The sequence below is a fragment of the Colossoma macropomum genome, unplaced genomic scaffold (genome assembly GCF_904425465.1).
Source record: "Colossoma macropomum unplaced genomic scaffold, Colossoma_macropomum, whole genome shotgun sequence".
NCBI classification, from domain to species: Eukaryota; Metazoa; Chordata; class Actinopteri; order Characiformes; family Serrasalmidae; genus Colossoma; species Colossoma macropomum.
The window spans coordinates 21,875,539-21,888,864 of NW_023494804.1; the positions used below are offsets into that span (position 1 = coordinate 21,875,539).

Sequence of the window (13,326 nt, forward strand, 5' to 3'; positions counted from 1 at the left end):
GAGATCTGTGAAACCAGCCACCACTTCTTTTACAACTGCCGCTCACGCAACGTCATTGGACAGCCGAACACGCTCAGAGGAAAGCGCCAACCGCCAGATCTGTTACATCAGCTAACAGACGCCTGCGCTGACTGGCATCGCGTTGGGTGATGGGGGGAGGGGGGACGGGGGGGCCCATCCTGCCCACCCAGGTAGAGTGAGGCCAATTGTGCTCTCTTGGACTCCCGGCTACGGATGGCTGTAGCATCACCAGGGATCAAACTTGCGATCTCCTGATGATACGGCCAACGCTTAGACGCCACTCGGGAGCCCCCATAGCGGGGTTTTTTAATTAAAATTCAATAAGGTCCAGTTAGAGAACATTTCCTCATCAAAGGTCTGGAACATCATAATGCCTAGCTTGCATTATGATTCAGTGCCATATACTGTTAACTGAAGTAGCCTAGTAGGTATATCAACATCTTATGTAGTCAACGACTGAATGTCAAATTAAATAAAGTACAATTCTGTCATATTTCAACAAGATTTATTGTCAGTTTTCTCTTTTTAGAGCACGCCATGCTCACTTTCTTCTCCGACTGCTGTGTCGCGCCTCATCCCGCCTCTGTGTGTGCGTCACTCACTCAAGTCTCAGTAGTCATCGTAATGCACAGATCTGATTGGCTGAGTAGCGTCACGTGTGATATTTACAATGCATGCGATTGGTCTGTGAGTTTGCCGGGCTGCTAAACCAGTATCGTAATGACAAGAAATGATACACCGATTAAAATAGGAGCACCCCATCGAAATTAAATAATTATCCATAGTTTTTGGTTATAGGTTCAGGTCTGCATAGGACAGCATCTGGATCCGGACTCGGACCGCGGTCCGCCTATTAGTGACCTCTGCTCTACAGAGAACACACCTAAATATGACATTCGTCTGCAGATTTTAGTGCATAATTTCTATTTATTCAATAATTATAATAAAATATAAAATGTACCAAAACTTTTGCATATGCCACATTTTATGTTTTATTTTTTCCGATATATTAAAATCGGCAAAGAAAAAAATAATGGTGCATTAAAGTGTGTAAAAGTATGTTCTCAGAAGAGGATATGTCAAATTGACCGGGATGCCCAGAGTTTTGTGTAGAGCTGTATAATGTCCGCAATTCACATGTATATTTTTGAACGTGTTCAATAGTGACTACTAATAGGTACGATTTTATAGCCTGTATTAAATAAACGTCAATCTCAGGCTAATTCCCAAATGTGAATTTTTCAGTCCTCTTCAAGAGCTAATGAGCTGAATAACATCTGGAAGTGCTGCATTTGCCTACATTGCAGATGTTTTAGGATTTATCACAACAAATGTGAGATACGTTAAAAAACATCAATCAGTTCTCTGAATTCTTTATATCTATCCAAGGACAGTCTGATTCCTATATGAGGTTCTGACATAATTTCAGAAACTTAATAATCTCTGTTTTTTTTCCCAGACTGAGAAAGAGCACATAAACACGCTGTTCTCTGCTTTCTGGAAACTATGAATCTCACTAATCAATGGAAGACTCAAAATATATTTGATAATGTACAACCCCAATTCCAAAAAAGTAGCGATGCTGTGTAAAATGTAAATAAATGTAAATAAAAACAATGCAAATAGACCCATATTTTATCATTTTACCATTTCATGAAAAATATGAACTCATTTAGAACTTGACGGTAGCAACGCATCTCAAAAAAGTTGGGACGGGCAACAACAGACTGGAAAAGTAAGTGGTACTAATAAAATACAGCTCGAGGAGCAATTTGCCACTAACTTACATGACTGGGTATAACAAGAGCATTTTAGAGAGGCAGAAGTTCACAGATCTGCAAAAAACTGCATCTAAAAATTGTGGAGCAATTTCAGAAAAATGTTACTCAACGTAAAATTGCGAAGACTTTCCATATCCCACCACGTACAGCACATAATATCAAAACATTCAGAGAATCTGGAGAAATCCCTGTACGCAAGGGACAACGCCAATGGTCAATATTGGATGCTCGTGATCTTCAGGTCCTCAGGTGGCACTGAATTAAAAACAGGCATGATTCTGTACTGAACATCACTGCATGAACACTTCCAGAAAATCATTGTCTGGGAACACAGTTCGCCATGCAATCCACAAATGCAAGTTAAAGCTGTTGCAAAGAAGCCATATGTCAACACGATCCAGAAACGCCGCCGTCTTCTCTGGGCCAAAGCTCAGTTTAAATGGACTGAGGCAAAATGGAAAACTGTTCAGATAAATTCAAATTTATAATTCTTTTTGGAAACCACAGACGCCGTGTCCTGTGGACTCCAGCTTGTTATCAGTGCACAGTTCAAAAGCCTGCATCTCTGATGGTATGGGGTTGCATTAGTGCCTATGCCATGGAAGGCACTATCAATACTGCATCCATCACAACAGCAGAGCTTCACAGAAGAAGAGTCCAGGTGCTGAACTGGCCTGCCTGCAATCCAGGCCTTTCACCAATAGAAAACATTTGCCCCATCATGAAGCGAAAAATCCTGCAAAGAAGACAAAATCCTACATCAGACAAGAATGGGGCAACATTCCTCTCCCAAACTCCAGCAATTGTCTCCTCACTTCCCAGACACTTAGAAGAGGGGATGCTACACAAGATAGACATGGCCCTGTCCCAACTTTTTTAAGATGTGTTGCTGCCATCAAGTTCTAAATAAGTTAATATTTTTCATGAAATGTCCCACTTTCGACATCTGATATGTGTTCTATGTTTTATTGTAAATAAAATATGGGTCTATGAAATTTGCAAATCATTGCATTCTGTTTTTATTTACATTTTACACAGCGTCCCAACTTTTTTGGAATTGTGGCTGTAGTTGGATAATGGAATATTTACTCTGAAACTCATAGTATCTCGTATTAATTGCTTATTTTCTCAAAATACTGACTTTTGTCGAAATAATTAAGTATCTTGTAATAATGACTTATTAGAGCAAATTATATACTTGCTTGAAATGTAATGTTATTATTCCAAGATACTATTTCAAAATAATTATGAGATATTCAATATTTAAAAAAAGTAGTCATTATCTTATGACATTAAATCAATATGTCAAGAAAATAAGTTGAAAGACCCTAGAACCTGTTCTCTTCCTTTTCACTTGTGTTTATTTTACTTTTCTGTCCTCTGACCATTCTAAGGACAAGTGCAAACACTAGAATGTTCTTGTTTGTGCACTTTGGTCTTTTACATTTTAACTGTTTTGTAAAAGTCAGAACTTTGAAACCTGACAAAAAAACTATAAACTGTCCTTTCAGATCTTTTGAAGAAATCAGGTTTGAACACAACTCATCACAACTCCCAGAGCCCTTCGTTAGATGATACATAGAGGCTGTGGACACCTGGCATCAACATGCATCATTTTCTGTGATCAGATCACGTTTGGATTTCTCTTTGACCGCATGAGAATCCAAATTGTACCAGAGGTGTATATACACTCTTTAAAATGATGGTTCTTTAGGGGTCTTCAGTAAAGAAATTCAGTAAAGAACCATGAACACTCAAAGAACCCTTTGCATGATTAAAGGGCTCTTTGCATCATCAAAAGTTTTTTTTCAGATTGATGGAGAATGTGCTGTACATGGTTCTGTATAGAACCTTTTTGAAAAGGGTACATATATATATATATATATTTATATATATATATATATACACACATATATTTATATATATAGATTCAGATCACAGATAATATGATCTGCACCCTGCAAGAGGCTTTCCCTCCAACTCAGTACCGTAACATGGTACCATAACCACTCTGAAATAAAGGATTACTGTGTAGAAGATGAAAAATGGACGGTGCGCGTTATAATGACCAATCGAAATAATAAAAAAGGTGAGTGTATTTTGGACAGTTTCTATTTGTAGCATAAGAAAATCTCACCATGTTTTTGTAATGCATATAATCAATAAAAATACATCCAGATCATTTGGTTTGCATGAAAGACACATTTAAATAAATGCAGCAAATTTCCAGTGCATTTTGTGGATAAAATATCATATCCATATCAATATATATCTATATCTATATATCTATATCTATCTATATTTATCTATACATATACAGAATATGTGCAATGACATTTCCACAGACCACATTTCATGCTGTATTTTTTTTACCCAATTTGTTAAATGACAATTAATTAATTACAATTAATTGTGTATTAAAATGTGCAGAAGTGTGTACTCTGTAAAAGATGTGTCAACACAACATTTTGCGCGACTGTGCACTTTGCATGCAGATACCGTAACACGTCCCCCTGCACAGCAGAGGGCGCTGAAGATGCTTCATCCATAATAATCTTATAGATAATAAATAATTTTGTGGCGTTACTAAAACTTTAATTAATCTCTGTGGATGGCTCTTATTGCTGGAATTTATAAAGCAATGAATTTTTAAACGTAAATAAATGAATATGGCTTCAGTTCAGCGACGTTACAACTAATTTTCAATCTCACTAATTTTGAAGCGCCAAAAATGGCGCCCAGGAAGTGCGGACGAGTGTGGGTTCTAGCTAGTAAATATCTTGAACTGGGCTAAAGGGCAAATCAGCCCTGCTGATGTTATAAACTGTGCCTTACTGGGCTGTAATTCAGAGCTACTCTAATCTGTCCTCTCACTGAAACCTGGTGAATTCCTTCACTACGCAATGCTGCAGAATTCGGGGTGAGTGTGTTACTGTAGTTACAGCCGCTCTTCATTTCCTGTTTAGTGAAGTTGATGCTGCAAACTTACCAGCCAGCTTGCTAACATTGAGGCTTTGTGCGTGATTGAAGTCTGTAATATTCAACGTTAGCTGGCTGGTTGCAGTCGCTTTAAATGACTCTGATATTTTGCATACATAGTTGAATGTGAATCTCATCAGGTTTGTGCAAAACTGAAGTGGCACAGTTTGCAGGTCATTATGTATAATGGAGCTGAATGGTGATCTTTGGAAAGAAAGACCCTTTATAAACCAGCAAGAAACTTATACATTAACTTACTTGTGTGTGTGTGTGTGTGTATATATATATATATATATATATATATATATATATATATATATATATATACTCTTATTAATCCTAATAAATGGGAAGGAATTATCTTCTACATGTGTGAAGGTAGTAACTTACTTTCGTTATCCCTGATGACCTTTCCCCTATATTTGGGGCATAAGTCTTTGTGACAGTGATACTGGCTTCTTCTCCCGTTAGGTTTAAAGGGCCCATGTCATATATTTTTCTTGCAATTTTTAAGTCCACTTATGGCACTTTTTGTTTTATTTTTGTTTTACCAAAAATTGTAAAAGTGAAATGTAAATAATTCTACATGACTATTTCTTTTTTTTTTATTGCTTTTTAAACGTCGTACAACACAAATTCAAAGGAAAAACATATACAGACCAAATAGATGACTATTTCTATGTCCTAATTCATTTCTACCTGACCATTTCCACTCTATCTCTTAGAATTAAACAGACTGTGCCTTTAAGACTAATCTGTGTACAAGATCCTATTCTGAAACACTCCTAAACTGCTGTAGGCTGAGTAGATATGTAAATAATTTTGTGACCTCACAAAAGCAGTGAATTTAAAGCAGGCTGTTTCTGCAGCTGAGTTTGCATATTTGGACTAGGTTGTGAATGATGCATCTTAAACTTTGCATACTACATTTTATTCTAGAAAAAGTTTGGTTTTCCATGATGTGGTCCTTAAAGACTGCATGTAAAAAACATTGCTTTGCGTGTGTTGCTTGGTGCTTTTAGCAACATGCTGTTGTAGGTCTAACTTGGACAATGACTTGTGCATTGATACAGAAGGCTGTCCGGATACACCCTGTTTATCACGGGTGCGAGTCGAGGCATTGGTAAGGCCATCGCTCTCAAAGCTGCCAAGGACGGTGCCAATGTTGTCATAGCAGCCAAAACCGCCGAAGCCCACCCCAAGCTGCCTGGCACTATCTACACAGCTGCTGAAGAAAGTAGGCCATCAGAACAATGTTGTAAAACTAAACAGTGCAATTACTGGATTTTGAGATTGTGTCTGGTGTAATAACCGCTTAATAGGATCTGTTTTGACTGTCGGGCAGTTGAAGCAGCAGGCGGGAAGGCTTTGCCATGTATCGTGGATGTCCGCGATGAGAAGCAGATCAGTAATGCAGTGGAGAATGCAGTGAAAAAATTTGGAGGTGAGTCACAGATGCAGAACAAATCAAGCTAGGATATTGTTGAATGTCATATACTGGGCGGGGGTGGGCAGGGATGGGCAGTGCCAGTCTAGCATGAAGCATGGCCATCCTTCTGCCCCCCCATGGATGGAAAGTGAGACAATCATCCATCATCAGTCAACTGCCAGCAATAAAGCATCAATAACAAATTAAAGGGTTCTTTGCATCGTGAAGGGGTTCTTCAGATTGATGAAGAATGTTTTTGCAAAGGTTTCTGTATAGCCCCCAAAAGCATTCTGAAGAGCATTTGGTAAATAATAGTGCTCAAGTTTAATAGTAGACTTACCTACATGCTACATCACTTCAGTTCACAGCAGTGTTAGCTGGCTTATAGCATGTTATTCGTTAAACAACCATGTAAATCAGAGGATCCAGTGATAATCGGGGCGAAAATATTGGTAGGACAAAACCTATTGGCTCTGGGGTGTTTGCGTTTACCACAGCATGCAACAGGTGCGATTTTCGAGAATGCTGTTTATTTCTGTCATAAAGAAAACCAGCTTAGACCCAGGTGTAACAAAAATAGTTGACAATGTAAAAAGTTGACGTTTCTCAGAGCATCAGCCTCTCACATATAAAAGTGTAAATGTTAAAAGTTGACACAGACGTTTATTCCACAGTATTCCACTATGGATGCTTCTCAGTGTTTAGCAGCTCCAGTTTAGTAGCTCCACTGGCCAGTGAGAGGTCTCCATATTACTTTACTTTGCTAACATCACTACAAAACGAGTGCCTAAATGTGGCACAGACATGACCGTCTGAAGGAGTGTGGCTAGGCTAACCATGATATCTGAAGTTAGAAAATATATTTCTTTGTTCTAAATTTTACCTCAACAAGCCAACATCCACATCATCCACTACGCCAAAAAAAAAACAGTTTATTGAGTGTAGAAGATGACGACCGATCTAATGTCTGATCTGCCGCTAAACTGACTGGGTTGTGATTGACCCACAGTGGCTAAAAGATTTCCCTTCAGTTTTAGATGATGAGACAGTTTGCTTAGACTAAAAATAAATCTCAGTGGCCCAATTCAGAATGTAGGCAGTACCTAAAGACGCTAAAAATAAACATTACCCCTTGCAAAGTATTGTTTGTAAATGTTCGTCTTCTGCTGAACAACAGGAATTGACATTTTGGTGAACAATGCTGGTGCAATCAGCCTTACAGGGACTCTTGATACTCCCATGAAGAAAGTGGACCTTATGTTAGGCATCAGTCTCAGAGGAACATATCTGACGTGAGTAGAAACACAGTTAGACTGTAAATGTCTGCGTTGTGTATGTATGTTACTGATCAAGCGCGTCCAGACTTAAAGCATCCACACCTTACATTTTTTGCAATTTATCTTTTCCCCCTGAGGTCCACTTACAACATTTGTGTGGTTTTACATACTGAAAACAGTCATCTTTTATTTTTATGTGAGCACGGCATTTTGCATCCTGTCTTTATCCCGTAGACACAATTAAACAGGCTGTTTTTGTTCCTGTGCCCATGTATGTAAATGACCTCTGTTCTGATGGGCTATTCTATATTGTACCTCGTTCAGTAGTGTGAGTCTACACACTCCTTATAACTTCAGTGTGAATGGGCGGAGCTAAACTGCTCTGGGCTGAATAGGTGGAAATATGTAAATGTGTTGTTTTCGTGACATCACAGAAACAGTGACTTTAAAAGAAGTTATTTCTGTAGCTTAATTTGTATGGACTGTCCGGATGGTGTTTGGGTACTGTGAGTAAAATTGACAATATGGGCCAAACAGTCTGTTTAATTCCAAGGGATAAAGAAAGTATGGAGAATGATAATGTGATAGCCTGTTTTCGATACCTAAAACCACACAAATGTTACAAGACATCTTGTGGGGAAAATACAGAAAATGCAAGAAAAGCATAGAATTCTATATTATAGATAATAATGTTTTTTTTATTGCAGTATGTTTCTCATTTTTTCAAACTTCTGATTTTTGTAAACAAGCTCTTCTTTGTCAAGTAATTATCTTATCTCTTCTCGTGAATTAGGTCTAAACTGTGCATCCCACATCTCTTGAAGAGCAAGAACCCTCACATTCTCAACCTCAGTCCCCCGCTGAACCTTAACCCTGTATGGTTTAAAAACCACACAGGTGAGCATCGAGAGGCCTCAGGCCTCATTTCAGGGGGTCTACTGTTATGATATGGGCTTTTCTTTTACATATTCTAACTCTCTATGCAGCATACACCATGGCAAAATATGGCATGTCCATGTGTGTCCTTGGAATGGCTGAAGAATTCAAGGGCTCCATTGCTGTGAATGCCTTGTGGCCTAGAACATGTGAGTTCTGCACACTGCTATATTCTCTACAAATCACAGATGGCAATTTAACTGCTACGAACATTCATTGTTTGTTTGTTTGTTTGTTTTCCTTCCCTTTATGTTTAAAGCTATTCAAACAGCTTTGATGAACATAATGGGTGGATCTGAAATAGGAAAACAGTGCAGAAAAGTTGAAATTGTGGCTGATGCCGCCTACGCCATCCTCGGCAAACCTGTCAGCTATACAGGACAGTTCGTCATTGACGAGGACATCCTCAAGAAGGAGGGTATTAAAGACTTTGATGTATACGCAGTCACACCAGGTAAGTTGTTTTTAACTTTTTGTCCAGATACCTCAATTTATTTGGTTAAATATAAAACACTTCTTAATTCTAACTATAGGATCTGATGTTTATTTCACTCAGGCCTACCACTGCTTCCTGACTTCTTCCTGGATGAGGAGGCAGGGACGCTTGAGAAGATGATAGAGGATTATAGTGAGTGTTGTCTATTAATTGATAGTTAAAGCTAATGCTTATTATACAGTGACCTTAAATGTATTTGGACACTTTAACCATTGTGCACTTATCATTCTTCAGGTCAGCGATTCCTTAACTAGGACCTGTAGGGGGACAGGAAGGTATTAAAAGTTAATAAAATTTAAAAAATGCCAATTACAATTCACAGCTATAGTGCAGCACCTTAACAAGTTTTCTGTATAGTAAAGGGCCATTTCTTTTGTATGTCCTGGTCAGTGATCTCTGCATAGAAAGCTAGCAAAATGTGCAAGGTTCTGCTAAGATACAGTCCTTGTTTGTTATTTTGTTGTTTGTTGTTGTAATATTTGTTTCAGAAAAAAAACAGGAGAAGATTTCCAACCAGACTGCACTAAGAGTGCTGTAAAGCACAGAGGTGGAAACATTGAAGTCTGGCCCTGTTTTTCTTTCAGTGCTGTCAGTGAGCTTGTGTTCATTGATGGGATCATGAAGAGTTCATAGGCATTTTGGATGCAAACACGCAGAAGTTTCAGAAAAGTTTTTACAGAAGTTTTTAGTTTTGTGGTTGGATTTATAGTTGCACTATTAAGGGTTTTCTGGGCCAATGATGAAACCTCATAATTAATAATAAATAGTTATTGGTCATTAAAGTGGCCGATAATTATCATTTTACATTTTGCACTTTAAAACAAGTTTACTCTGTAATCCATATATGAAGTGCTGTGAGAATAAAAATCTTGACATGACAATCAGACATGCCTGTTATTAGAAACATTCACATTATATAATGGCCACTTTTAGTGACTGTACATGTGTTGGTGCATTCAAAAGTAAAAATAGACCAGCGGGATTTCAGTTGTGATTTCAGCTGCAGTTTCCTTATCAGACTTGTTATAATGATGATTATGACATTTTCCAATTTATAGATTAATGTTATATGGGCTGGCAATATATATCGTGCATCTGTATCAACCATTAGTTAGATTAACTTGCTGTAAAATTTTGTTTTCTCAGGTGCCAGTTCTGCTTCCAAGGGTGGAGAAGCCAGTGCTGAAGCAGCTCTCAGTGGACCCACTGGTGAAACGTTTAACGTGATCAAGGGAATTCTCAGTCCAGAGCTGGTCAAAACCACGCAGGGAGTTTACAAATTCAACCTGTCTGGTGCGTCCTGACCATCCTTGCTGTGTCTAAACTAGCCCGACTGTAAGTTTTGACAAAAACAGTAAAATAAATTTTGTTTAATGTTTGTTTTCCAGGGGAGCATCCTGGAGTTTGGTACATTGACCTGAAGAATGACGCAGGCAGTGTGGGCAGTGGGGAGCCACCAGTCAAAGCTGATGTCGTGATGAGCTTGGACAGTAATGACTTTATCAAAATGTTTGCAGGTAAGAGAATCTGCTTTACTATATTCGTCCACTGCCCATATAAAATGCATAATAACTGATATACACTGACTGTCCAGAAAAAAATGGACTAGCCACTTAAAGGCCCCATATTATGGAAACGCAAATTTCCCTTTTTCTTTTTTAAATAAGACGTTTGAGGTAGTATATAGATACTGTTAAAGTTTCAAAACATACCATTCATTACCCAGTATATACAGTCCTGTGAAAAATATTTACCTCTTCCCAATTTCTTCTTTTTTTGCGTAAATTTGTCACTTTTGAATGTTTTAGATAATCAAACTACTTTTAATAGTAGACATAATACAACCCAAGTAAACACACAATGAATATGATTTCATTTATTGAAGCAAAAATACTGTTCAGCCCTACCTGGCCTTATGTGAACAATAATTGCCCCCTTAGCTACTAAATCAAGCAGTTAACCAAGTTCAAGTGACTATTGGGTTCAAATTCACACCCACACCCAGGCATGATTACTGCCAGACCTGTTGAATCTGAACATCACTTAAATAGAACCTGTTTGGCAATGTGAAGCAGACTAGAAGGTCTCAAAAAGCATCAAAGAGTGCATCACCGACTCATCCAGGAGGTCACCAAAGAACCCACACAAACATCCAAAGAACTGCAGGCCTCGCTTGCCTTAGTTGAGGTGAATGTACACTTGTCCACAATAAGAAAGACACTGGGCAAAAATGGCATCAATGGGTGAGTTGCAAGGCATGAAGATACTGCTGACCAAACCAACACAAAGGCTTATCTTGCATTAACCAAAAACTTTTGGGATAATAATCTGTGGACTGACGAGTCAAGGGTGGACTTTTTGGAAGACATGGTCCCGTTACATGTAGTGTAAAGCTAACACCGCATTCCACCATAAGGACATCATACCAACAGTCAAACATGGTGGTGGTAATGTGATGGTCTGGGGCTGCTTTGCTTCTGCAGGATAACTTATCAAAGCCGATGCAAACATTAATTTTGCTCTCTATCAGAAAATCCTGAAGGAGAATGTCCATCCATCAGTTTTGTGACCTAAAGCTCAAGCGCAGTTGGGTTATGCAGCAGGACAATGATCCGAAGCACACAAGCAAGTCCACCTCTGAATGGCTCAAAAGAAACAAAACTAAGATTTTGGAGTAGCCCAATCAAAGTCCTGACTTAAATCCCATTGGGATGCTGTGACAAGACCTTAAACGGGCAGTTCATGCACGAAAACCGCTCAGTGTAGCTGCCATAAAACAATGGTGCAAAGAAGAGTGGGCCAAAATTCCTTCACAGCAATGTAAAAGACTTGACGTGTAATTGCAGTTATTACAGCACAACCAGTTATTCGATTTACAGAGCAATTACTTTTTCATCTGGGTGATACAGGTTTTGAATAAATCTTTATCTTCAATAAATGGAATGATAATTTAAAAGCTGCATTTTATGTGTAATCATGTTGTCTATCTTATATTTAAATTAGTTGGATGACTTAAAACATTTTCATGTGACAAATTAGCAAAAATAGAAGAAATCAGGTGAGGGACAAATTTATAATAAACTGATTTGGAATCACAGGTCCTCTGACACCTTGGCCACACCCACTCTGTGAACTGTAAACCAGACCCATAATGGCAGAATGTGTCATGCCAGGTGAAGTCATTTTCTGGCGCTGCATTGGCATGTATGTATGCCAGTGTTGCAGCTACTAGTACTAAGTCGCCTCAGAGTTTGTGGAGTGGGTGTAGTGGGGGATCAGTGGACCTGTCACTCCAAATCAGTCAACCAATAGATGTTTAAGGTCAACTCCGCCATCTGAGACCCAGCTCCTTAAAAATGTGCCAAAAATCAGAAGCAAAAGAGGTGATTCCAAATCCAAAAAAAAACAGCAAAACCCTCAGATAGAAAAAAAAAGGAAAGCAAAGTCTGGGAAAATGAAAGCGTTGTAAAGTTTCTGCTCAATATTGTAAGAAGGAATTTTGAATTATTTTTCATTACTTGTATTTGGAGCTTTTTTATTTTTTTAAAACTTAATATTTTCCTTGTCTATCTTATTATTTTATTTAAAACTTTTGGCACAGAATGAACTCTATAGATTCCTTTAAAGGGTTAATGAATATCAGGGTCACATAATTTAACAAGAGAAGTGATTACAGTTTAATTACTTACTAATAAGCTACTTGAAGCAGTGGAATGAGAGCTAATATCAACTCTGTCTACAGGGAAGTTAAAGCCAACCATTGCCTTCATGTCGGGCAAGCTGAAGATTGAGGGGGACATGACCCTAGCCATCAAAATGGAGAAGATGATGAACTTGATCAACAAGTCCAAGGTGTAACTAGGATCAACGTGCCTTCTGCCTTAATTAGCGCCCACCTTTTCTCAGGTGTTTGAGCGTGTCATTTTTATTAAGCCATCAACTTAACAGAATGCCGATACAGTTTTCTTCTTTTTCATGTTCATCCCTATAACGAAGACACTTCTGTTCTTTCTTGCAATAACATAATAACACTGGCAGCTGGTAAATTAATTGTACCAAAAGCCATGTGGGCTGTGGAACTGAAGTTTTGTTTTTTTAGACCGTTTTTGATGTAGTTATTTCTGTTCAAGTCTTTTGAATGAGTCTAGTTATGTTGAGCTGTGTGCTGCTTCCCACACGTCCATGACGAAACAGCTGTGGAGCTGAACCCATTGAACCGAAGACATTTAACCTCCAGTCATATTTAACCAGATTTGGTAAATGAAAGCACGACTGCAGTTAAACTGCTGAATATTGTTTGCAGTTAAATTTTAGGACTGTTCTCTCTACGGTTCCTGTTTCTGTTCTTTCTTTTTGCTGTATTTGCTTGATCTTGCACTAAACTGTAATAAAAAAATCAAATTCAAA

General features: G+C 38.3%; 1 protein-coding gene across 1 annotated transcript; it reads left to right on the top strand.

Annotated features, from left to right (window-relative positions):
* Positions 1–4,579: 4,579 nt before the first annotated feature.
* On the top strand, positions 4,580–13,326 carry LOC118824306 (hydroxysteroid dehydrogenase-like protein 2). The gene is made up of 11 exons (XM_036594359.1): positions 4,580–4,722; positions 5,855–6,018; positions 6,127–6,225; positions 7,388–7,502; positions 8,281–8,384; positions 8,474–8,572; positions 8,683–8,877; positions 8,980–9,051; positions 10,066–10,212; positions 10,308–10,436; positions 12,662–13,326. The coding sequence occupies exons 1-11, from the start codon at positions 4,706–4,708 to the stop codon at positions 12,775–12,777; spliced, it is 1,257 nt and encodes a 418-aa protein (XP_036450252.1). The 5' UTR covers positions 4,580–4,705; the 3' UTR covers positions 12,778–13,326.